General features: G+C 43.5%; 1 protein-coding gene across 1 annotated transcript in view; it reads left to right on the top strand.

The window, feature by feature from the left end:
- SHROOM3 (shroom family member 3) overlaps window positions 1-25,170 on the top strand; it is a 516,408-nt gene that overhangs the window by 402,873 nt on the left and 88,365 nt on the right. Inside the window, exon 3 of the mRNA XM_006885301.1 lies at window positions 23,182-23,313. Within this exon, the coding sequence (XP_006885363.1) occupies window positions 23,182-23,313 (132 nt within the window). The remainder of the gene's footprint in view (window positions 1-23,181; window positions 23,314-25,170) is intronic.

The raw sequence follows: 25,170 nt of genomic DNA, 5'->3' as shown, positions 1-25,170 counted from the left end.
CCATGGTTAACACTGTTGGCACCAGCAGCCAGGAAATTAAAAGACATATTGTGATGGAAAGTCTGCTGTTAGGGACCTCTCTAAAAGTACTAAAAGCAATGGTGTCTCTCTGGAGACTTAAGGTGCGTCTGATACAGGCCATGGTCTTTGCAGTCACTTGCTATGCGTCAGAGAGTTGGATAGTGACTAAGGAGGATAGAAGGAGAATTGATGCCTTTGAGCTTTGGTGTTGGAGAAGAGTATTGAGGATACGATGGACTGCTAGGAAAACAAACAGATTCATCCTGGAGAGGGTTAAACTGGGCTGCTCTGGAGGCAAAGATTCTGAAGCTTCGTCTGACAACAGTCCAACAGTCCTTGACCCATCAGCGTCCTCATTTATAAATTAGTCAACATTGAAAGGCCAGGCTGGCTACTGCTTTTGGTGAATTGGAATCAACGGCACAACTTCAAAGCAAGGTCTCTATTCAGCATGAAGACCAGGCAGGACCTGGAAACTGCGTAATAGCGTGGTAACTTGATCAGATGAATAAATCAGTGGCCCGTTCCTGACTTTGAGGCGCAAGATGAGAGCAAAACTAGCCAAGCATTTGTCTTGAAACTTATCTTCTAAAATTGTTGTTTGTGCCATTGAGTTGCCTACAATTTATAGTGACCCTCTGTACAACAGCCCTAAACTCTGCTGTATCCTGTGCCTATTGTATTGTCTCCTGATGCACCTACCCTCCATTACCACAGTCACTGAATCAATCCGTATCATTAAGGGTCTTCCTCTCTTGCACTGTCCTTCTACCCTCCCAAGCATGATGTCGCTCTCCAAGGACTAGTCCCTCCTTGCAACATGTCCAGAGTATGTCAGACGAAGCTTCAGAATCCTTGCCTTCAGGGAGCATCTTGGTCTCACCCTCTCTAGGAAGAACCTGTTTTTTTCCTCTTAGCAGTCCATGGTATATTCAGTACTCTTCTCCAGCACCACCGCCCAAAGGCATCAGTTCTTCTTCTGTCATTTCTAGTCATTGTCCAGCTCTCTAAAATAATTATTTTACTTAATCAGTATTAAAATTTAAGATTGTTTTGTTTTATAATGTTTCTTCGTTATTGTGGAGAATATACCCAACGGAACATAGCACTGGTTCAACATGTTTGAGGGTTTTAAAAATATTCACATTTGGATATATTTGAGTCCTTAAAGTGATATCAGTGGCTAAGACAGTTGGATGCTAACAAGAAGGTTGGATATTCGAGTCCACCTGGAGGTGTCTCAGAAGAACGATCTGGCTGACTCCTCCCAAAAGGCCAGCCCTTGGAAAGCACAGAGAGCCCAGTTCTCAGACAAACATGGGGTTGCTGTGGGTCAGAGCCAGCACAACAGTTGTTGGTGTTTTTATGTGACCAAAAGAGAGGCACAGTGGCACAGTGATGAGATAATAGAAACTCGGTCTTTAGAACCATAGTTACAAATACCTTGAAAAGGTGTTCCATAAATTTCAGACTATTGCTTGCTTTCCAAAAATTGGCAGCATTTTGTATCTTGCCTCCCATGCAAAGTGTGCATTCAAAGAACATAAAGCAACAGCTGAGGGGAAGCTTAGGAGACAGAGCCCCTACTTTGGATGATAGCAAAGGTTGGAAACATTTAGGTTTGAGAGTTGGGAGGCATTTAAAAAGCATGGAATGTCTACTATATACCCTAAAAAGCAGAACGAATCTCGGATATTGTGGACACAAATGCAGTTGGCGCAAGCTTTTTTAAAAAGTGCATGTGAGCCTCTTTCTAAGTCCCAATAATCCTCTTGGGTAAAGTAAGGATTAGGCCTCTCTCACAAACAAGGGAGCGGGTTCATTTTTGCTAAGATTCATTAGCTGATGCCAAATTTAGCAAGGGACTTATTTTCTTCAAATGAATGACAATTGCCATTTACATTTTTAATAGCTACCCCACTCTTCTAAGCAGGTCTAGGACCCAGCAACTTATTTGCATGTAGATGGGAATGAGAAGCCATGGCTCCCACAGAGAGCACTGGGAACCCAGGTCCTTCCAGAGATCCAGGAGAAGGATCTGTCACCGTGTACAGTTTGACCTGTAAAGGACTCCAAGGCTCAAATGCAAAACTGACCCTAAGTGCATTGTTGTTGTTTTTTAAACCATGAAGATATATGTATGAAGAGTACATACTGTCCTGCCGCGTCCCTGGGATGAGGTGGTTTCTAGAAAGCTACTCAGGCTAATTTTGTCTTAACACAAATCAAGGAACTGTTGTGGCATAGTCTACAGTCAGTTGCACTAAAAGCCCAAAGCATGTGCCTCTCTGGAGGTTCAAACCTGTCAGTGGTTTTACAGGAGAAATAATGGGCAGTCTTATGTGATCTATAGTCTCAGAAACCCACAGGAGGGTCAGCTATGAGTCCATTCTGAATTCATGTCAGTGAGTGAATGAGCCAGCCAACATGACACTTGAGGGCTCCATGGAATGAATTTTTCTCAGAGGCCCAGACAAAGCCAGTTCATCCTCACAGTGGCCCTCCTCCGTTGAGTTTCTGAGACTGCAAATTACTGTGAGAGGAGTCTGCCCATAGTTCACCAGGGGAGCTGCTGGAGAATTGGAACTTCTGGAGACACACAGCCTTTGGTTTGCAGCACAACTCACTATGGACTATACACCACCACTAGGGTAGCTAATACGTCTTGGTGTTGATTTGCATAAAGAACACCACTGTAGAGTTAAATAGTTATCTCCTTCTTGAAATGCTTTGAGTTTCCAGTTTCTCCCTTTAAGGAATTAACATTCTGCCCATTGTACTCAGGTTATTCCCTAGTTTTAGCTTTCTCATATTCAGTTTGATTGGATTATGTAATAGTTTGAGTCTTGTACTGATTTTATCATGCACGAGACTAATGCTTTCCTCAGCAATGCTTTCTTCGCTAAGTGGTATTCCTGGCTCTTACTCTTAGCAACCTTCTCTCTACAACAGAAAGAGAACTTGCCCATTCTCATAATCTATGCTATGCTTAAAAGCCCATTGTTTTAGTTACTGTGTCATCTTATTGAAAGTCTTCCTTTCTTTCTCTGACCTTCCACTTTTCCATGCATGGTGTCCTTTTACAAGGACCAGTTCCTCCTAACAACGTGTCTAGAGAATGTGGCATGAAGACTCAGCCATCTTTACTTCTTTTTTTTTAAATTTTTTTTTATTGGGAAAAACATATTGGGGGGTACAAGGAGGTGAGGGTTGGGGGCAGAAGGGTGAGGATGGGCCAGGATGCAGTTGCAGAGCTGCACAGTTTGGTCGGTGGGGGGAGCAGGTGAAGGAAATGATGAGGGTCCAGTGGGGACCAGATGCTACAGAGGAATGACAAGCATTTTCCAATAGTAATTAAACCAACTGTCTTATTGATTTGGGAATTGGATGCCAACTCTCTGGCTTCTTCATGCTGAACAGGGGCGTAGATATAAAGGGGGGAAGGGAGGACGCTTTAGCACCTTACTGGTGGTCTTGGGTTACAGCTGCTTGCCTTCTTGCTCTGTTAGAAGATATTTTCCTGTCATTTGCTCCCCTCTGGACTGCAAAGTGTTTTCCCAGGTGGGTCCAGTGGGGATGGCTGGTTGAACACAGAGGCTCCATCCTCCTTGGCTTCCTTAGCTGTCAGTTGTATTTCCTTTTTGTCACTGGCACTGGGTTCAGGGTCAATTATGGAGTAAAACTCAGAGTTAAGGGTACCTATAGGAAAGGGAGCAAACCTAGAGAGAACAAACTTGTGAGTTACAAATAGAAGAGCTTTGAGGGTGTTGCTTTCAGGTTTACTGGGGGGGAGGGTGGCAGAAGGTGGCCTAGGTAACATTCTCTGGATACCCTAGGCATTTTTTTTTTTTTTTTTTACCTTCTCCTCCTCGACCCAGGGGTCAGATGGCACAATCTGGGGACTGAGGAGCTCACCCTGAGGGCCGCAACGGCTCTCCCCGAGCCAGGGGCCGAGGGCAGCCCGCCCCGGGCAGAGGGCCGCGACGGCTCACCCCGAGCTGGGGGCCGAGGGCAGCCCATCCCGAGCAGGGCAACACCCCCCAGGAGCTGGCTGGTATACTCCCCCTCCAATTGCCCCTACCCCAGTCTGGTCCCCTTGCCTGACTGAGGACTCTGTGGTCAGGGATAGTGTTTCCAATTCTAGCACTGCCACTCCACCCCCCCATAAGTGGTCATACTATATTTTGAAGTAGGTGTCACTGCCCCCCCCCTTTATATATGATAAAGGGAACCTGAGAATTGTGAACAGATTCCCCCCAGGTCTAACCATCTTTTGGCAGAAGCATTCAATAGAACAAAATATGTGGTGCATTTAGGATATGGGTCCTCTTGTGCATGCTGCCACTGTTAAGGTCATCAGACTCACAGTGACTTTCAGCAATTCATTGCATAGGTAATCGTCCTCTTTGGTCTGTCCAATGCATAGGTAATTGTCCTCTTTGGCCTTTCCAATGCATAGGTAATCAATCATCTTCTTTGGCCCATTTCTCCTTGGGAATCCTTGAATTCCTGTTGTTGAGCTTCAATCTTCACTGAGGGCCAGTCATCAACTGTTTAAGTGTTCAATTATCAATAAGCCGAAGTCTGTGGAAGGCCATAATGGCCCTGCTTTAAGTGGTTCGCTACTACTGCAGCTCACCACACTATCTCTGCTGCCATCTTCGCCATCTTTACTTCTAAGGAGCACCTTGCTTGTACTTCCAAGACAGATGTGTTTGTTCTTTTGGCAGTCCTTGGTATGCTCACTGTTCTTTGACAACACCACACTTGAAGGGCCTCACTTCTTCGTCAGTCTTTCATATTCATTGTCCAGTATTCACATGCATGTTAAGTAGTAGAAAATATGATGATCACTTCACAAAAGAAGACATGCAGATGGTGAACAAACACATGAGGAAGTGTTCAAAATCCCTAGCTCTTAGAGAGAAGGAAGTAAAAAAACTATGAGACATCATCTCAACACAGTAAGAATAGCGACATTTCACAGAATAGCAAACAACAAATGCCGGCAAGGTTGCAGAGAAACTGAAACTCTTACTCAGTGTTGTTAAGAGTGTAAAATGGTGCAACCATTGTGGAAGGCAGTATGGCTCTTTCTCATAAAGTTGGAATACCATTTGACCCAGCAATTCCACTACTGGGAATATACCCTAAAGAAACCATAACTGCCACCCAAACAGATATATGCACACCCATGTTTATTGCTGCTTTGTTCACAATAGCAAAGAGTTGGAAATGACCCAAGTACCCATCAACAAAGGAATGGATAGAGAAGCTATAGTATATTCACACAATTGAATACTATGCTGCATTGAAAAAATAAGGAACTCATGAATTATATAAAATGGGTGACCTAGAGGACATTATGCTGAGTGAAATGTCTCAGTCACAAAAAAGACAAATACAGCATAATGCCACTGTTATAAAATAGGACTGACATGGGGGCTGGAGAGAAACTAAGAATGGAGAGGATAAATAATCTACATGGCATTGAAACAGGCGAGAGAACTATATATAAGGAGAATAGGATTAGGTATTACTGGCATGACAAGAGTCCAGAATAAAAGCTGCATAGTAAAGTGGTCTGGGGTGGGGGTGGGGGGCTGTATAACAATGAAAGAACTTTTTTGCCAAAGGAAAAAAGTGATTGAGGCAGTGGGGAAGGAAGGAAAATGTGCAACAATGAATGATTGGAAACCCAAGTTCTTAATTAACTTTCATGAAAATCTCAATGAAAAAAAATTTTTTTTAAAAAAGAAAATACAATGGCTTGAGTCAGGTGCACCTTGGTCTTTAAGGTTCCATCCTTGCTCCTTAGCACGTTAAAGAGTGCCTTGGCAATGATGCTGTTAAAGCACAAAATACTCTGCCCACTTGAGTGTTCAAACAACTGACCTATAGTTATACTGAAAGGGCCTGGTATGGGTCTCCTGGATTAGTAATTAGTATTTCTGCTCCATTAGTAATTCTACTCTAAAATCTCAAACTCATTGTCATTGAATGAGAACCATCTCATAGCTGACCTGCCAGCTGGTTTATAGAGACTGTAGATTGCATGGGAGGAGATACCTCCTTTTACACAGAGCTGCTCGTGGATTCAATCCACTTGAGAATCACCACCTGTGGGTTTGCAGCATGGCTCTCTATGGACTGCATCACCAGAATCCCTTCATTCTAGAATACTCCTTGCATTTTTGGCCATTTTTGTTATCTACCTAACTCTCTAATCTTCTTTTCCCGGGTGTGTATTTTGTGGAACCAAGGGAGAAACATTAAAACGTCTTTTCCTGTTTGATTATCACTACTTTGCTGTTTGTTCTCTCTTTTGTGCTTCCCACCACAAGTAGATCTTTTCTAGAATGCTTTCCTTAGTATTAAAGAGTGTCTTGGTTGCTAGGAGCTATACTGCTAACCCAAAGGTACATGGTTCTAATCTACCATCTGTTCCATAGAAGAAAGTGGGACAGTCAGCTCCCGCGCTGTTGACTGCTTCTTATGCTATGATTTGGTTCCAGCTCAAAGGCACACAATAACAAGTGATGTAATGATTAAACTGTAGGCTTCTTACTAAAAGGTTGGCAGTTTGAACTCATCCAAAGAATCCATAGGTAAAGGATCTGACAGTCTGCTTCCTTAACGATTATAGCCAAGAATATTCTTTGAGGAAACTCTAACAGATGAGGTTGAAAAGGGTTGGAAAGGCACCCAGTGATAATAGAGATACTTAGCAGTACTAAGTCATGCAGCATTGTGTAGGAGAGCCCTGACCGTGGAATTGGGATTGGGGCACGTTATGTACCTTACCCTTCCATGAGCACACAGTGTTGCCTGAAATGTTTCATGTAGTTTCAGTTGAGGGTAGGGACATCAGTTGTGTTATATTCTGTGTATCGCTCCTGGCACAGTGATAGCTTGGTCTGATCCACGCAAAGCGTCCTCATCAGAACTTCACTCTGAGAAAGCAGTCCCAAACAGATGAAACAGACTAGGCTGCTACAAGGAGCCATGGGAAAGTGACTTCATGTTTATTCAGAGAATAGTTGTATTGAACGAGTATTTCTTGGGCTATATTGAATCCATGGAAGAAAGAGAAAAACCGCAATAGAATTAAAACGGTGACATATAACGGTCAAGAGCACACACTTTTCACTGCCAGTTCTCTGTTCAAATCCTTGTCCCGTTAGAGCTGGGGTTACTTCCTTGCCTCTCTGTATCTGGAGTTTCTCTGTAAAGGGGTGCGGGGATAAAAATAGCATAAAACACTTGCCTTAGAGATAGTCTGTGAAGATTTTGTAAAACAAGTTTCAGAGTGTTTATTAATTTAGACCTGGCTTAGAGCACTCCATAAAGTACGTTTTGTTGTTTTTTTTTAAATTTTATTATTTTTGTGTGCGTGTACCGTCAAATCAGATCTGACTGGTACAGGAGGAGATTGTCCCTCCTTCCCCGGCAGAGCATCTGGTGGATTCGAACCGCATAAAGTACATTTTTGCGACTATTGACGTGTTAGCCAGCTTCAGTGAAGCACAGTGGAGGAAACCAAGCACATATACTCGCTATTACGTTGAAACTAACTCATAGCTGTCAGTCCAGTTGGTTTTCAGAGGCAGTAAATGTCACAGGAAGAGATGCTGTGGATTTGTTGGATTTGAACCGCCTGTCATTGGACTGACAACGTAACTTCTTACTACAAGGCCACCAGGGCTCCTCACTTTTTACCGTAGTTTGTAATTACGTATTTGCCTCATTATGTCTACTTTGCCACCATCACCACCACCCTCCCCCCAATATATAATCCAGTCATTTTGAGACCTTCAGTAATTGTTGAATAAGTGAATGGACTGAATACACAGAGGATTAGGCCCTGGGTCACATTCTTTGTATATCCCTCATCCTTTCAAAAGTGTACTTTTTAGGAAGTTCTCCGTTAAGGATAAAAATTTGGTCTAGGGAGGCAGGCCATGGCAGTGATGGGAGCTTCCAAAACTGGCATTGTCCGCCGTCTGTGTCTAGAGACAGTTGCACTTGCTACAAAGGAGTCACCTCTGAATTGCAATAACTTCCTATTTTACCCTGAGTTTTCGTTTTATAGAAATTTGGTAGTAAATAAATTTTTTGTTATCAATATACTTTTAGGATTGTGGAATCCAAAACAGACAGTATTAAAATAAGTGAGTACAGGAGTTAGACTTGGGGACCCTGCCTTCCTGTAAGGAGTCCCGATGGCATTGTTTATTACATATTGGGCTGCTAACTGAAACAATGGTGGTCTGAATTCACCAGCTGCTCCTCAGGGGAAAGATAGGGATGTTTGTGCTGGAAAGATTTATAGTCAGAGAAACCTAAAAGAAGGTCACCTAGAGTTAGAGTCAACTTGATGGTACTGAGTTTGGGCTTTAGCCTTTTGCTTTTTTGGCTTTGTATGTTGCTTATAAAGTTTACAAGTCATGACCTTGAGTCCATTGTCATGACCATTGTTCCTATGGAGTTGTTTCTGTATCTCTTATGGAGATATATCATACCTGCACTGCTTAACATTTTAGGATTATTATCTAATAGTATAATGTATGGGAAAGTACTTTATAAACTAAAATTATAATTTAAATAAGAACTTAATGTGATTCACTGCTAAAAGTTTTTTTTCTTTGTTAATTGGGAACCTTAGTCTGTCAAAGGCAAAGTGAAGAGAAAGGTGTAAGCAAAACTTTATCAGAAAGCCCTTGACTTCTTCTGGGTATCCTTTGTCCAGAAATCCTGGTCCCACGTTCAAAGAGTATTTTCTATGTTTGCTGGAGTTCCCGAGAACAACCCTGCCTCCCCCTTCATGAAATCCTCTTACCAACTGGATTCAGTTCCAGGATAGGTCGGTGCATCCACTGCATTTCCACAGTGAGGATTTTCCTTGACAGATGAAGATATTGGGCATATCCTAGTTAGGAGGAGGGGAAAAGGGCTCATTTAATTTTTCACATCATTAAAATAGATTTTGTAAGATGTAGAACTTCTATAACATAGTCTGTAGAGATAACTGGAAGGTGATACTTCATGTAGTTGAAATCTTCCAACTGCTCCACATGAGAAGGACAGGCAGTCAGACTCTCTTGTGTGATTCACAACGTCTTAAAACCCACTGGAGGGTCAGCTATGAGTCCTTTCCAGCTTGATTGTAATGAGTGAGTGATTGAGTTAGAAATAGGCATATTTTTACTTTTTTTCTGTGATTAAAATAACAAATACTTTGGGTGAACAGGCCAAGGGTCTTTCAGATCACTTGGTAAGCATCTGAGAGCTGAAGAGTGAATAAAGTTGACAGAAGAAGAATTGGACCTTTGAGCTGTGGTTTCGGGGAAGAGCGCTGAACATCCCCTGGACGGCCAAAAGAACAGATATGTCCTGGAGAGGATGCAGCCAGAGTGCTCTTTGGAGGCAAAGGTGATAAAACTTTGCCTCACATACTTCAGACATGTTGCTAGGAGAGGGACATGATGCTCAGAAAGGCAGAGGGTCCTGAAGAGGAAGACCCTCAGCCAGTGAATTGACAGGGTCACTACCACAGTGGGCTCTCTTATGTGGTTATTTATGACTCAGTGGCACCTAACAATTAAAGGTGAGCTGTTGGCAATGTATTGAAATAAGAAAAAGAATCTATAATCCTTCCACTGAGCATTCTGCAACATTTTCTGATCTTTCATTTTCATTTTGCCTTTGCCTCATTTAAACTACAACAGTGATGAGGAAGAGCGTGCATTGTTTGGTTATGTGGCTGATGACTAAAATGATTAAAGCACTCTCTTCTGGTAAATATTTACCATTTTGGAACCTGGTGGAGGGTCATTGTGAGTTGGAGATGACTTGACAGCAGGTGTTTGGTTTGATTTGACTCCTAAGAGGAACTAGGGAAGGGTAGTTAAGTAGGGAATGAGTAGCCTTTGGCCATAAACTTATCTGCTCTTCTATTTAATTTTACTTTCCTCATCTGTTAAGGATTATGAGGATGGTACAGGATAGGGAAAGGTTCAGATCTATTGTGGATATATCTGGTTGTTAGGCGTCCTCATAGACTTGATGGCACCTGACAACAAACATCTGCAGAATGAGGCTCATCACTGTCTCAAATGATAGATTAACCATGTTACTGCATTTAAGGCAATATCTGGTACATAATATTTTCCCAATACATGTACATTACCTGTTCCATGGGTAAAAGTTTATTGTCAGGCACCATTCCAAGTGTTTTACATGTATTAATTCACCCAGTCCGTAGAACTCAACATTGGAGGTTGTTATGTGCCGTAGAGTTGCTTGCAACTCGTAGTTAGTACAACAGCTCTGAAGCCTGCCCTGTCCTGTGCCGTCTCACTGATTCTGACATACCTAGCCCCATTACCTCAGTCACAGTGTCAATCCATCTCATCCAGAGTCTTCTGCATTGTCCCTCCACCCTCCTAAACATGATGACCTTCTCCAGGGATGTAGATGTTATTAGTCTTTCCTTTTTTATACAGGCACCTCAGCTACAAGAGGTTAAGTGACCTGCCCAACGTCATATACATAGCAGATGACATAATTAGAATAGAAACCTAAGGAGATGCTCCAGAACCCACCAGTTTTATACCCATCACGCACACGCCCTGTTGTCCATTTACTTGACGCTCTGGGCTCTGATTGTAGCTAGAAGCATACTGCTCCAGAGGGGAAGAAATCACCAGTTAACTTTAATTTTGACCTTGATTGAGAGGACTGGGTTTTCAAAGCCACTTGATCTGGACTAGCGGTGTCATAAGGCTTAGTGGGTTGAAGGGTTGGCAGTCAAAAGAAAACCTGAAGCCGAGTAAGTATTTCTTAGGTAAGTTAGAAGATTCAGCTGGTAATTTGGCTATTTCTTGTGTCGACTGTTTTATAATTTTTATGTATTGGTAAGCCAGAAGGTGGAAGTCATTGCCTAATATCCAAAGATAAATAACCTCATAATCAATATCTTTCTGATTCTGTATACCAGTAGTATAAGTTGCAAATACATGTTCATTTGAGTAATTTCAAGGGAAATCAGGTGAGAAACAGCAGCAAGCATTAAGAGCAGGAGGTACAGACAGACAGCAGCCTGAGACTTACGGGCGTTGCTAGACATATAAAGAGTTATAGGACCTTTCTGTGATAAACTCAACTGCCCACAAAGACGGTTGAGCAGGAAGACAAGGAGAGGTCTTTTTTCCCCTTCATCACTCATATTTTTAAAATTTTTTTAATATTGGTTTGCATAAACATTTGTATACATTGTTTTTCATTCACGTACACTTTTTTTCACATACTCCTTCCTTCACATTGTGTTTCATATGGTCATTACCATATGCTGTGTTTCATAAAATTAATCACCATTGATCTGTGCCCACTATCACCCCATCTTTTCAGGTCCCCACTAGATCTGTCCTAATTCCTTTACCTCCTCCAGAGGAGAGAGAGGTCTTTTGAGGACAAGGAAGTGACATGCCTGTGATGGAAAGCTACAGGCCTGAGAGAATGAAGACTGAGCTTCCTATATTGTAAATAATGATGAAAGAAAGGGGGGAGGGGGTAATAACAAAGGGATGATTATCTAGAAGGTTAAGTCTCAGATATCTAAGTATAGAAAGGTCGGTTTCAGGAACAAGGAGATCTTTAAAGAATGGACAGTTCTCTGGGAATGTCTGTGAAATCATTGATAAATAGTCTGTCTTAAGAAAATGAACAGCAGCTATGTTTGGTTGAGGCTGGAAGTCTGACTCAGGGCATCAGCTCTTAAAATCTTTCTCAAGAGGCTGAGGAGGCCGAGGAAGGAGGCCCTTTTGGCAGATAGGAGGCTGAAGGGAATGAGCTGTGAAGCTGTGGCAAGGCCCTTAGACAGCTGGTAATGCAGGGGAGAGGACTGGAGTGGATAGGTGCCATATAGTGAGACCAGCTTCATGCGTGAAAGACACAAAGCTGGTTTTTAAAAAGCAGGTGAAGAACACCTCATGGAGAACTGAGAATGCAGCATTTAATAAGGCAAATTGTCATGAAAACGAGTACACGCGTGCACTTGGACTCAATCCAAAGGCCTCCTTCCAAAGGGCTCCGAGGACAGTCCTGAGGTATTGCCATGAGCTGGCACATGCTGCCCAGTTCTGTGCTGTCTCGTGATCATTGGTATATTTAGTCCAAGTGTCAGCTTTTAGGTCACTCCATCTTCTTGAGAGTTTTCTTCATTTTTCTAGGCCTTCTGCTTTACCTTCTGTCATGCCCTTTCTAGTGATTGGCTTCCCTGATGACATTTCCAAAGCAAGTTAGTTGCTTTGCTACCTTCGATTCTGCCGAAGTAGATCACCAGGCCTTTATTTGTAGTCTGGAAGCTTTGCTGAAACTTGTTCACCATGAGTGACACTGCTGATATTTCAGATGTAGCCTGCCTGGCTCCCAGGATCCTAGCAACTTGCTGCTGCTGCTGTTGGGTTCCATCAAGTTGGAACCAGCTCACAGCTGGCCCTGCAGTGCTTTTCATATCTCCCCCTCCCCTCCTTTCTTGCTGTGTACTGTTGAATCAGATCCGACTGGCACAGGAGGAGATGGCCCCTCCTTCTCCAGTGGAGCATCTGGTGGATTCAAACCGCGTGCCTTCGGAATTGCAGCACAGCTTCTTGCCACTAGGCCACCAGAGCTCCCCAGTGGGTTTTCAGAGGCAGTAAATCACATGGGAGGAGATTGCCTGTCTTTCTCCTCCAGAGCAGCTGGTAGATTTGAACTGTGTGCCTTTGGATTGGGAGTACAACCTCTTACCACTAAGCCACAGAGTGCCCAGCATCCAAGTAACTTCCTGGTATTGTTGTTATGTGCTTACTGTCAAGTCCGCTATGGCTCATAGTGACTCTAAACAACAGCTCTGAACCTTGCATTATCTTATACCAGCTTCATGATCTCTACCATGGTGTAGCCCATTGTTATGTTCATGGTAAATGCATCTTATTGAGAGTCTTTCTCTCTCTGACTCTCCACCTTTCCCAGCACGGTGTTTTTTCCGAAGGACTGGCTCCTTCTGATACAAAGATCCCACAGCCTTGCCTCTAAGGAGCACCCTGGCATCACTTCCTCCATGACAGACTTGTTTGTTCTTTTAGCAGTCCATGCAATGTTCAGAACTCTTCTCTAACACCGCAGTTCAAAGGCATCAGTTCCTCTCTCAGTCTCATTGTCCAACTTTCAGGTGAATGGGAACTAATTGAAAGGACCATGGCTTGGATCAAGCGTATCTTAGCCTTTAAACTGGTGGCATTGCTCTTTAACCCTTTGGAGAGAGATTTTTGATGGCAGATTTTTTCCCAATGCAGTTATGTCTTTTAATTTCTTGACTGCGGTTACCATGAGTTTTGAGTGTGGATCCTTGTAAAATGAAATCTTTGGCGACTTCCAGAGTTGCACTGACTCTGTCAGTCCGTGTCATTGAACGTCTTCTCTCCTTTACTAACTCTCTATTTTTTCAAACATCATATCCTTCTGCAGAGTCTGGCCCCTCCTGACAACATGTCTATGGTATGTGAGAGAAAGTCTTGCCATCTTCAAAAGAGCCCTTTGGCTGCACTTCTCCCCAAACAGATTGGATTACTCATTTGGTAGCTCATTGTGTATACAATACTCTTTATTAACAGCACAATTCAAAAGCATCAGTTCTTCTCTGGTCTTCCCTACTTATTATCCAATTTTCATTCATGCAAAACAAATGGAAATACCATGACTTGTGCCTAATGTACTTTAATCTTTAAAGTGATATCCTCACTCTTTATCGCTTTAAATAGGCCCTTGCCAGCAAATTTGCCCAGTGAAAAAAAATTTTTTTTAATTCTTAGCTACCAGCCATGCATTTACAGTGATTTGAAAAATGAAACTTAAGGAAAAAAATTAGATGTCAGCTCTGACTGCATTGCATTTACTGCCATGGAGGGAAAAGACAGTAAGTGAATGCAAAATGCAGTTAAGGGAAAACTCAGATGTCAAAATAGAAAGTGTGTACTGGGCAAGGCGGTTTCTGTGGAGTTGATGTTCCCCCTGAAACTAGAAAGCCAGCCAAATGAAAAATGGGGAGACTATTCCAGGTGAAGGAAAGAACATGCCTGAGGGCAAAGAGCTTGGCATGTTTTAGGCAACTAAAGGAAGGCTGATGAAGTTAGAGCCCCATATAGGAAAAGGTTCAAGGGAGGGCACAGAACAGCCCCTGGGTGTTTGTTCAAAGAGTTCAGTGCTCAGCAGACTGAAAGGTTGGAGATTTTCATCTACCTAGAGGTGCCTCATAAGAAAAGCCTGGTGATCTCCTGCCAAAAGGTAACAGCCATTAGAGACGCTTCTACTCTGAAACACGAGTCGAGCCATTTCAATAGCCGGGGTCGTGAGCAGAAGCCTGGCCACCGCAGGCCTGGAAGGCCAAATCAGGGAACTTGCTGGCTGGGTGAAGCTGCTGAAGGGTTTATGTTCTGTGTAAAGCGTCAAGAGATTACGCTGGTTGCTGGGTAGATAGCGGTTTGGTGGGGATGGGAGCAAAGAGAAAGGAGGAGTTAGGCCTTGCTGAGTGAAACACGGCAGAAGGAAGAAATCAGTGATCCTAAAAGGTAAAACTCAAGCCCTTTCCTGAGGTTGGAGTATTCCATGCCGAGGGAGGAAGTATGAAAATGTTAAGATTCATAAAATAGGAGGCATTAAAGTCAGTAGAAGCCAGGACCTGCTGGGGAAGCGCCATGTGATAGACTCTGCTTCTTTTTTCTTTCACTTCCTCATTCCTTCCTTGTTTTTGAGCATTCCAGAGTAACTTTTAAGATCTGCTCCTTTTTTTTCTTTTGTTGGTTGAAACTCAGTCAAACTTCAGATATTCTGGTTCGGAGTGAACCTCCATTGAGTTTCAGCCTCCGCTGGCTGTAAATGTTAACAAGAGGAAGCTGTTCCTCTCTATCTCCTGGAGCTGCTGGTGGATTTGTATCTCCAGAGATTTTTGATTCGCGGTGCAGCATGCTGCAGGCTGTGCACCAGAACCCCTTACAAAGCAGTTGTTGTTAGATGCTCTCGAGTCAAGTACAACTCTCAGTGACCCTGTGAGCAGCGGATTGGAATGCTGTCCTGTCCCGTGCCATCCTCACATCTCTGACACGCTCGATCCCAGTGCTGCTGTCACTGTGCCAACCCACCTGGTTGAGGGTCTTCCTCTCTCAGAGCACTTGGTGACTTTATTAAAATGTACACAGGAAAGCAGTTAGCATCTGTTTAGTGGAGATCCTGGAGCAATGTAAAGGTTTACTTTGCTAATAAACTGAAGGTTAGTGATCCACCCAGCAAAGCCATGGGAAAGGGTTTGGCAGCCTTCTAAAAAGATTGTTGTTGTTGTTGTGTATTGTCCAGTCAGAACTGACCAATAGCTTACCCCTCAGTGGGTTTTCAGAGGCAGTTAGTCACAGATGAGGAATTTGACCATCTTTCTCCCTTGGAGCAGCTGGTGGATTCGAACTATGTAGCTTCAGGATTGCAGCACAGCCTCTTGTCACTAGGCCACCAGAACTCCCTAGGTTCTGAGAAATTCTGTGGAGCAATTCTGTAAGGTGGCAGGTGGGTTCACCCTGAGTCAGAATTGGCTCAGTAGCAATGGGTACATGTTTAGCAGTTTTATGAATATATCTAGGGAGCAGGGAGGAAATAGGAACAGAGTCATCACAGGAAGGAGAAATATGTAACTAATAAACCTTGACTTTTTACTTCTTGAATAGGAAGAAAAGTGGTATTGGAGTTGTGACTCACAGTAATTGTTTTGTTATTTTTGATATGTGCTGTCAAGTCAGTGCTGACTCAGAGGTGCCGTCCTTAAAATCACTGCTGTGCGTGAACCCACTGGATGTCAGCCTGTCTCTTCAGGAGCTTCCTCTTTTTTCTCCTCTTCTTTTTAATCTGGGTCTTCCCCTTTTTTATCTGAACCTCTCCCTTGCCAAGCATAATGCTTTTCTCCAAGGACTGACCCTTCCTGATAATATGCTCAAAGCATGCAAGGTGAAGCCTCACCAGCCTTGCTTCTAAGGAGCATTCTGACTCTCCTCCTTAATTCTTCTAGGCCTTGCTAACCCTTCTAGAGTTAGCTTTGATTCTTATTTAATTGCTCATAGTAAATTGTGAGACGCACACACACACACATATCTCACAAGAGTAGAATAGAATGTATAAAACAGAATAGCAGGAAACATCATAAGAAAACAACCTAAATGTCTCATTCGTTTTGCCAGCAAGTTGACTTGTGCATTACAAGGAAGTACTGGGAAAGAAAAGTAACAGATCTGTTGAATATCTAGCTGTGCTTCATTCATTGAGCAAATATTTATTGAATAACCCTTCTGTGCCAGGCACCAAGCTACTTCTAATCTTCACAGAACTAGAAACAGAGGAAAGGGACCAGCGAAAAGGTAATTAGCAGACAGTGTGAAATGCACTTCATTTCATGTGCAGTATTACGTCCAAAGGGCCGGTACAGAGTGGTCCACCGGAATGCCACCCCTGAAACCGAGAGAGTTAACTTTACACAGCTGGAAGTAGCCCAGTAAGGGTCGAAAGCTACATAACTCTTTCATTAATTCTATGGCTTCTACAGTGTAATGTTACAATGTAACTTTAAGCAAAACAGTATACCTTTGATTATCTTTTAAGTAATTATAAATCTGGGAGCTCTGGTGGCCTAGTGGCAAGAGGCTGAGCTGCAATCCGAAGGCACATGGTTTCAATCCAGCAACTGCTCCATGGGAAAAAGATGGGAAGTCTCCTCCCATGTGATTAACTGCCTCTGAGAACCCATGGAGGGTCAGCTTATGGGTTGGTTCTCACTTGACGTTAGACAACAACAGTGACTCCTTCATCACTGTTCTGGTGGTTCAGTGGTCTGCTAACCAAAAGGTCTATAATTTAAAACCACTAGTCTGCTCTTTGGGAGACCTGGCACTCTGCTCTTAGAAAGGTCAACCGAAAACCAAACCAGTTACTCTATGATTGTTTCTGACTCCTAGCTACCTCTCAGTTTCGAAGACTATGTCTTTATGGGAGGAGATTACCATGGAGCTGCTGCTAGGTTTGAACTGCTAACTTTAGTTAGCATCTTAATATGTTACTCACACTACCAGGACTCTTAGACAGTCCTGTGGGATAGTTCTACTCTGTTTTACTGGGTCAGATACGTCCTGAGTCAGAATCTGCTTAACAACACAAAGCACCAGCACCAATTTACTAAGTTACCATTGAGTCAGTTCCAGCTGATGGTAACCTTATGTATCACAGTGGAAATGTACTTCATAGGGTTTTCAAGAACAATTTTTCCTGAAATAAGATATTAGGTCCTTCTTCCATGATTCCTCTGGTTGAACTCAACTGATCTTTCAGTTGGTTGAGTACAAGGATGTTAATAATTTACACAGCCCATGAACTCTTAGTAATTCCAAGGCCTACAGAATTTGTGATGTAAACACAACATTTTTGAAACTACTGAGCTTGAAGAACAATGAACTTGAGTGGTTGCCAATGATTTTAGTCCCAGGTTATTAGAGATGCATGTAATAATCTAAGCCAAGGTGTTTTGTTTGTCCATCCAGAGAATGGACGGGGCTAAAGAAAACATTAAGTCTTTTCTTCACAGAGAAATGATGAGTGAGAATAACTCTTAACATATGTCATTGTTGTTAGGTGCTGTCAGGTCAAATACAGCTCACAGAGACCCTGTAAGCAACGCATCTGAACCGTGCCCTATCCTATGCCGTCGTCATCGTCCCTGACATAGTTGAGCCCGTTGCTACTGTCAGTATGTCATTCCATCTGGTTGAGGGTCTTCCTGTCTTTTGCTGGCCCTTCCCCTTTCCAACCATGATGTTCTTTTTCAAGGACTGTCCCTTCTAACAACATGCTTACAGTGTGTGATATCAAGTATCACCATCTAACCAGGAGCAACCTGGTTATGCTTTCTCTAAGACACAACTGTTTGTTCTTCAGGCTGTTTAGAAAGGCACATGGGTCTTTTTATAGGAAAGGCTTGGATTAAGCCACCCCAGTCATGTGGCGTTCCCTCATTCCCTGCTGAGATCAGATTTTATCCATGCCAGTCTGCTGGGAGGCAGGTAACTGAAGTAACATGAGGTGGGAGGAAGGATGTGCCTGTGGAGACAGCATGGGTTCAGGGTCCAGATAAGATAACTGGCAGGGAAGGGCAGGGCTCAGCCACTGTTCCAGGGACAGGTGCAGGACTGGAGGGGAGGGGGGACTTCCTCTTCCACCTTTTATTCCAGGATTCTTTATGACTAAAGAATTATTGATGCCTTTGAGTTGTGTTGTTGGAGACGAGAACGGAATATCCCGTGGACTGCCTAAAGGACGAACAGATATATGTCTTGGATGAATTGCAGCCAGAGTGCTCCTTAGATGCAAGGATGGCAAAATTTGATCTCACATGCTTGTTGCTAATAGAGGCTATTCCTTGGAGAGAGCATCATGCTTGGGAAGGTGGAGGGAGGGTCAGCAAAAGAGGGGACAACCTTCAGTGAGATTAATTGTCACAGGGTAGCCGTGGGCCAGCTCAAGAGATGGGATCAGAGATGGTGAGGATGGCAGGATAAGACAGGGTTCAGGTCTGTTTTTCATAGGGTCGCCATGACAACACTTAACAACTGCCTTCATAGGTTGTGTTCCGTCATTAACCTCAAGAATGACAACTTCAGCCCACCCAGTGGCACCATAGGATAATACCTGCTTCTTGAAAGATTACAGCTGATCAAACTGTACAGACCGCAGTTGTATTTTGTAACATTTCTTTCTTCTGGTTTGAGAAATTTTTCATTGTTGTTCTGTGTTTGGGTTTACTGTGAAATTTCTTTTGAATTTTGGCTTATTTGTTGCCCTGTAGTCAGGAGAGACTGAAGGACAGAAGGACATCATGCTCAGAAAGGTAGATGGGCAGCACAGGAGAGGAAGACCCCAGATGAGATTGATTGATTGATTGATTGATAGAGTGACTGGGGCAGTGGAGCCTGGTGTGTCAGCATTAGTGAGACTGGCTCAGGAGAGGGCAGGGTTCCGAGTTGCTGTGCATGGATAGGGTCCCAATATGTCGCAGGCAACTCAATGGTACATAACAATAATAACATACTATGACAGATTTGGAAGCAGGAGAGGCCTCCACCTCTTATTAAACATGCCTCCGGAAACTCTGTGAACTTTGATAAATGTCGATAGTTGTAGAGGGACTTCGGGCCTTTTGTTCATAGGGTCACTATAAGTCGTGCTCTACTGGAAGGCAATCAACAACAACAACAACAACATTTGTTGCCCAGGTTATTCCAGGAGTTGAAGGCAGAACAGTACCCTCAGAGCACTGGTGATTCTCCCAGTGTTCCTTGCAGCCCTTCCCTAGTTTTTCGGGCAGCCAGGCCACCACATAGTCAGAGCCCCAGAACTCTTGTCTGGCCACTCAGAGCGGTAAGGAGGTGGCAGTTAGCAGGGAGGCTGCACTGCAGCTTTACCTGGGGTTCAATCAACATAGGTCTCATCACCCCTTGTATCCCATGCTCACTTCAGCTGGTCTTTTAGAGGAGATAAATGGCAGAACAGCATGTGACCGTGGGAGGCCATGCTGGTCTCTGCCTTCCTGTGGCTGAAAGGGAATCATGCTCTGGAAATGCTTAAAGAGATAAGACCATGTGTCCGTGTCCCTCGTGCTTCCATCTCTTCCCCACTTGCCTCCTCTCCCTGCCAGTCAGCCCTGCACGGAGAGACCGTGCATCCCTGGGCCTGCCTTTCCTTGGTATTTCCCAGGAATGGGAGTCTGAAAGGAAGAAGGAAAATGCCAGCCTTCACCGCCTCAGCCATTGTGAAGAATGGAGCCGGCAATTGTGGTTTAGACAAACACAAGGAAGCTACTAAAGGCCACTGAGGGTTTGTGAAAGCTTTAGACTGGTCCTTATTCCCCACCCCCACAATAGGCAGTGTTAACAGTGTTGAGGAGACGATTTCTTAATGTTCGTTTGGAAAGGAAAAGCCTCTCTTGTTGTCAGAGTGCAGTGGCTCTTCAGACTTGCCGCTTGTGCATTTGAGATGAGATATCTCATCTCCCAGTGGCCACTGGGAGTTGGTGCCTCAGAAGGTTGTGTAAGAAATGTTGATTGTGGACCACCTGGTGAGGTCTGTAGAAGCCTTTAATCATCTTAACTTTCTGGGTTAGGCTCTTCTTTCCAGCCTTCCTAAATGATATCATTTTAGTCACAGTTCTTTTGAGTCCCATCTTAGCCAAAAGAAACTCTAAACTGAAGAGACTGTTGTAAAGCAACAATGAAAATAATTCACTTTTGAATCCCATACTGATGGAGGTATGGTGGTCTTTCTGATTACTTGCCATGCATCTGAGAGCTGGACAGTGAATAAGGATGAAAGAAAAAGAATTAATGCCTTTGAGCTGTGGTGTTGAAGAAGAGCACTGATCATGCCATGGACGGCCAAGAGAACGAACAAATATGTCTTGGAAAGAGTGCAGAGAGAGCCAGATTACTCTTCGGAGACAAAAATGATGAGATTTTGCCTCACATACTTTGGGCATGTTGCTATGAGGGTCTACTCCTTGGAGAGGAACATAATGCTGGGAAGGGTGAAAGGCTGGTGAAGGAGAGGAAGACCCTCAACCAAACAGGTGGATTTACAAATGACTTCTATAATGGACTCTTGTGTCAGGAAGTGTGAGGATGGCGTTGGATAAAACAGGGGTCAGATCTTTTGTTCTTCAGGTTGCTAAGAGTCATACACTACTCAGTGGCACCTAACAGCCACAATATCTGTCAGTGGAGGCTTGCATAATCTTTCTTCTGAGCTTCTAGACCTGGCTAAAAAGAAAAACCTGATAGTTTAGTTCTAAAAATTGGCCAGTGAAAACCGTATGTATCACCAGAGGTTCTTTTGCACCTATTTCACAGATGAGAGAACCAAGGCCCAGAGAGGACAGTGTCATAGAGCTGGTCAGTGAGCAGAGCCAGGAATCAAACTCAAACTCCAGAGCCATGCTCCTTCCGATCCATGTGTGAACTGTCTTTTATTTCATGGTACAGATGAGGAGCTGAGATTTTATTTGGCTGATGTATGACAGAACTTCAACCCAAGTCTTCAGCTCTCAAATCTTGAATTACTAATATGTTGAAAGCCCTGAACCCTTAATGTGATGAGAAAAGCAATGTGTGTTCACGAGGAAGTGGTAGTGCTCAAAGCATACCGAAATACAGATGGAAATTGCTTAGAAATAGAAACTACCTATAGATGTCCTACTCAGGTCTTTACTCCCGCAATAAGAGCATGTGTTTTATATTTTCCTTCAGATTGAAGAACGAGAGCCCTTCACTTGGATTCTCTGTTCCAGGAAACATAAGACCAGATGGTCGGGGCTTATACTGAGCAGCGGGTGGGTAATCCTGCCTCCACCCAGCCAGGGCCTGTGCAGAGCGGGAAGTGGACTCACTTGTACCATCTCCACATTCCTGTTCATAGAGACGCCCAGGGGCTGCCAGTTGGCTCTTGGGGACTGAGAAAGATCCTCAAAGCTAGAAATTGAAAATATATCAATCAACCAGTGAAATGAGCACAAAACCCACCTCACAGCCGAGTGCAGGGAAGAGTCCGTCGTCAAAGGTGCAGTCAGGGATTTCAGGACTCACAGCTTTCTTTCTCAGGAGAAGAGAGGTGTTTGTTTCCTTGGTGGAATGCATTGGTGATGTGGGGTTGAAAAGTTTTCTCTGACTTTCTGGAAATATGGAAAAGAATTAGAGGACTGATGTTAGAGACTGACAGTGGGAGCTTCTGTTTGAATGGACACACAAAAGCCTTGCCTCCCATGCAGTGGAACCTTGTAATCTGAACTTGCCCTGGCTCACAAATTGGCATCTCCATCTGAACAAATGCTTTCTACACTCTTAAAAGTGGAATTGAGGCAGCAGTGACTGGATTTCAGGATGACTGCCTTGTTAGATGGTATGCATCCATCAGTCAGTCCAATTTTTCACTCATTTCTGCATTACTATTTATTATTAGGTACCGGTAAGTTGAGTAGTACTCATAGTGACGTGACAAAAGATATGAACCCTGTCCTGTCTTGTGCCAAACTCACAATTTCTGACACACTCAAGCCCATTGCTGTAGTCATTATGTCATTCCACCTGGTTGAGAGGCTGCTTCTCCTTCCCCACCTCCCTACCTTTCTAAGCATGATGTCCCTTTCCAAGGAATGTGAGATGAAGCTTCACTATTCTTGCTTGCCAGGAGCAATCTGGCTTCACCCTCTCCAAGACGTATCTGTTTATTCTCACCACCGTCCTTGGGCTATTCAGTACTCTCTTGCAACACCACAGCTCTAAGGCATCAGTTTTTTCTTCTGTCATCATTATTCATTGTCCAACTTTCATATGCATAGCAGATGATTGAAGTTACTGTGGTCTGAATCAGGTACACCTTAGTCTACAAATTAGCATCATTGCTCTTCAGTACTTTGGAGAGGTCGTTGACTGCAGACCTTCCCAACAGGGAGTCTACTTACCAGTAGATGTTGAATTATAGGAGAGTTTACCTTCATATGAGGGAACTCTGGTGGCGTCACAGGGAATTGCACTCCTAACCCATAGGTGGCGCCTCACTTGTGATTCGGATCCACAAGCATCTCCAAGGGAGAAAGATGGGCTGTTTATTCCTGTGCGATATACAACCTCTGAAAACCCACTGGAGGGTCATGACGCAGTGAGTCAGTTATCACCTGATAGTGATGAAGTTTTGAGTGAGTTACCGTCATAAAAGGAATCATGGTGTGCAGCAAATAATTCATGCGTTAGACTTCTAACCATAAAATTGGACGTTCAAGTCCAACCAGATGTACCTTGGAAGAAAGATCTGGTTATCTACTTCTGAAAAAGAAGCTGCTGAACGCTCTATAGAGTGTAGATCTACTTGGCCATCTGTGGAGGCACCATGAGCCGGAACTGACTTAGTCACTAAGGCTGGTTGTGTTCTTTTCTTTTTTGAATTTCTATAACCTTCATGTTCCTTCATTGCCATTTTCATTTATGCACGTGCTTCTGGACACCATCATACTCACCTTCTTGTTTTCTTGTTTGTTTGGATTTTTTGCAGAGACACATGGGCAGAGCAGAGCCATGCGGCCACTGGCACCTCTGACACCTTCAACCCTGAGCCCCTCCCTTCAGAGCCCCAGCAGAGGAAAGCGGCGTGGTCGGGAGGAGTTAAGCTTCGCCTGAAGCACAGGTAAGAGGCGCTCAGATCAGGACAGAGCTTTCAGAATGGCCTAGTTGGCTGCTGAAGAGGGAATTGAGGGCTTAGGGGGAAAATTTACAGGCTGGTGGGAGAGGAAAGGTCCGTTTGGAAGGACAGCCGTCTTAGAGGAGGCTTTCAGAGTGTAGGTTCTGAAGATCCCTCCAGGTCCTGGGAGTCTTAGGCGTGAATTGTTTCTATTATATTTGAAAAAAAATATAAAGGTTTTAAAACTTTAATTTGAGGTACAAGTTAGATACTAACGTTTGATATGTTGGAAACAACCATTGTGTTAAATTGTACAGCAAGTTAGAATTCTCTTCGCACTGATCATCCTTCTTCTTGTTACTGAGGACTGCCCTGACATGGCAATGTTGTCTCTCTAGCTGTTGTTGGTTTGACTCTTCTTTTTTTATTATTATTAATTTCAATGAAAATATAGAGAGACTTTGAATTTCCATTCATTCATTGTTGCACTTTTCTCCAACCCTCCCCCCATTACACTACCCTCTTGGAAAAGTAAAAGGAAAATTCTTTCATTGTTTAACAGTCCCTCTTCCTAGGTCCACTCCACTATGCAGCCTTTGCTCTGGGCTCCTGTTATGACAAAACTACCTGATCACATATCCCTTTTAAACAGTTTTTTCCCTCATCTGTTTCAATGCAGTATACATTATTGAACCCATCTTTCTCAGTGTCTCCCCAACCCCTATGTCAGTCATGTTTTACAACAGTGGCACCATGAAGTATTTGTCCTTTTGTGACTGAGACACTTCACTCAGCATAATGTCCTCCATGGTCACCCATTTTGAATAATATTGCATGAGTTCCTTGTTTTTCAATGCAGCGTAGTATTCCATTGTGTGACTATACCACAGCTTCTCTATGGACACTTAGGTTGTTTCTAACTCCTTGCTATTATGAACAAAGCCACGATAAACATGGGTGTGCAAGATTTGACTCTTGATTCAGGGTGACTCCCTGCCCCCAGACGGAATGCTGCCGTCCTGCATCATGTCCACAACTGATTATCGATCGATACTATAGAGCTTCTACTGGCTGACTTTGGGGAGTCGATTACTAGACTTTTCTCTTTAGTCCATCTTCGTTTAAAAGCTCTTCTGAAATCTTGCACCATCATAGCTGCACGTGAGATGCATTGAATGGAAGTCTAACTTGAATTTCCTCCTTGGAAAGTAAGAATTCTACCACTAAACTGACCACATGCAGCAGTATCTTACCTGTGTAAGCGGGATTACAAGAGCAAACGTAACATGAATGCTCCTGGGCGGAGGGATGTGAGCTAGGCTGGGTGTATTCTAACTCATTTAATTCTCATGCCAGCCCTGTGGGCACTTACTACTATTACAGAGGGACCTGTGGAGGAGCATTCAGCCAACAGGTAATTCAGACAGATGAGCTTCAGAGTCTGAGCTTATAATACAACAGTGCATTCTGTTGACTGGGTCAGCATAGGAGAAGCTACTTCACAGGATAGTGGTACAAATTCAGTGAGATAAGATATTCAGAGCATATAGGGCGGGGCCCATATGCAGGAATAAATGTCCTGTGGCAGTGTAGTGATGGTGTTTTGGTTGTTAATGTCATCATTTTCATACACATTTGTGTGCCTGTGTGAAGAGCAGTGTAATGTGACTGCATGGGGACTGTGAAATAAAACGAAAAGAACAAAAACGGAGGTACTGTCAGGTTGACCCCAGCTCCTGATGACTGACTGCCTGTGTGGCTGGAAGGTTTGCAGTTGCTGATTTTTGTTTCTTTTTCTTTTTTTTATCAAGTAACGTAATCCTAATTTTCTTTTCTAGTTGTCATAATAAAAAGGTTAAAATA

The sequence above is a fragment of the Elephantulus edwardii genome, unplaced genomic scaffold (assembly GCF_000299155.1).
Source record: "Elephantulus edwardii isolate Elephantulus edwardi_28Jun2011 unplaced genomic scaffold, EleEdw1.0 scaffold00042, whole genome shotgun sequence".
NCBI classification, from domain to species: Eukaryota; Metazoa; Chordata; class Mammalia; order Macroscelidea; family Macroscelididae; genus Elephantulus; species Elephantulus edwardii.
The sequence above is the reverse complement of the archived record's forward strand: the minus strand, read 5'-3'. Positions and strand labels throughout refer to the sequence as shown.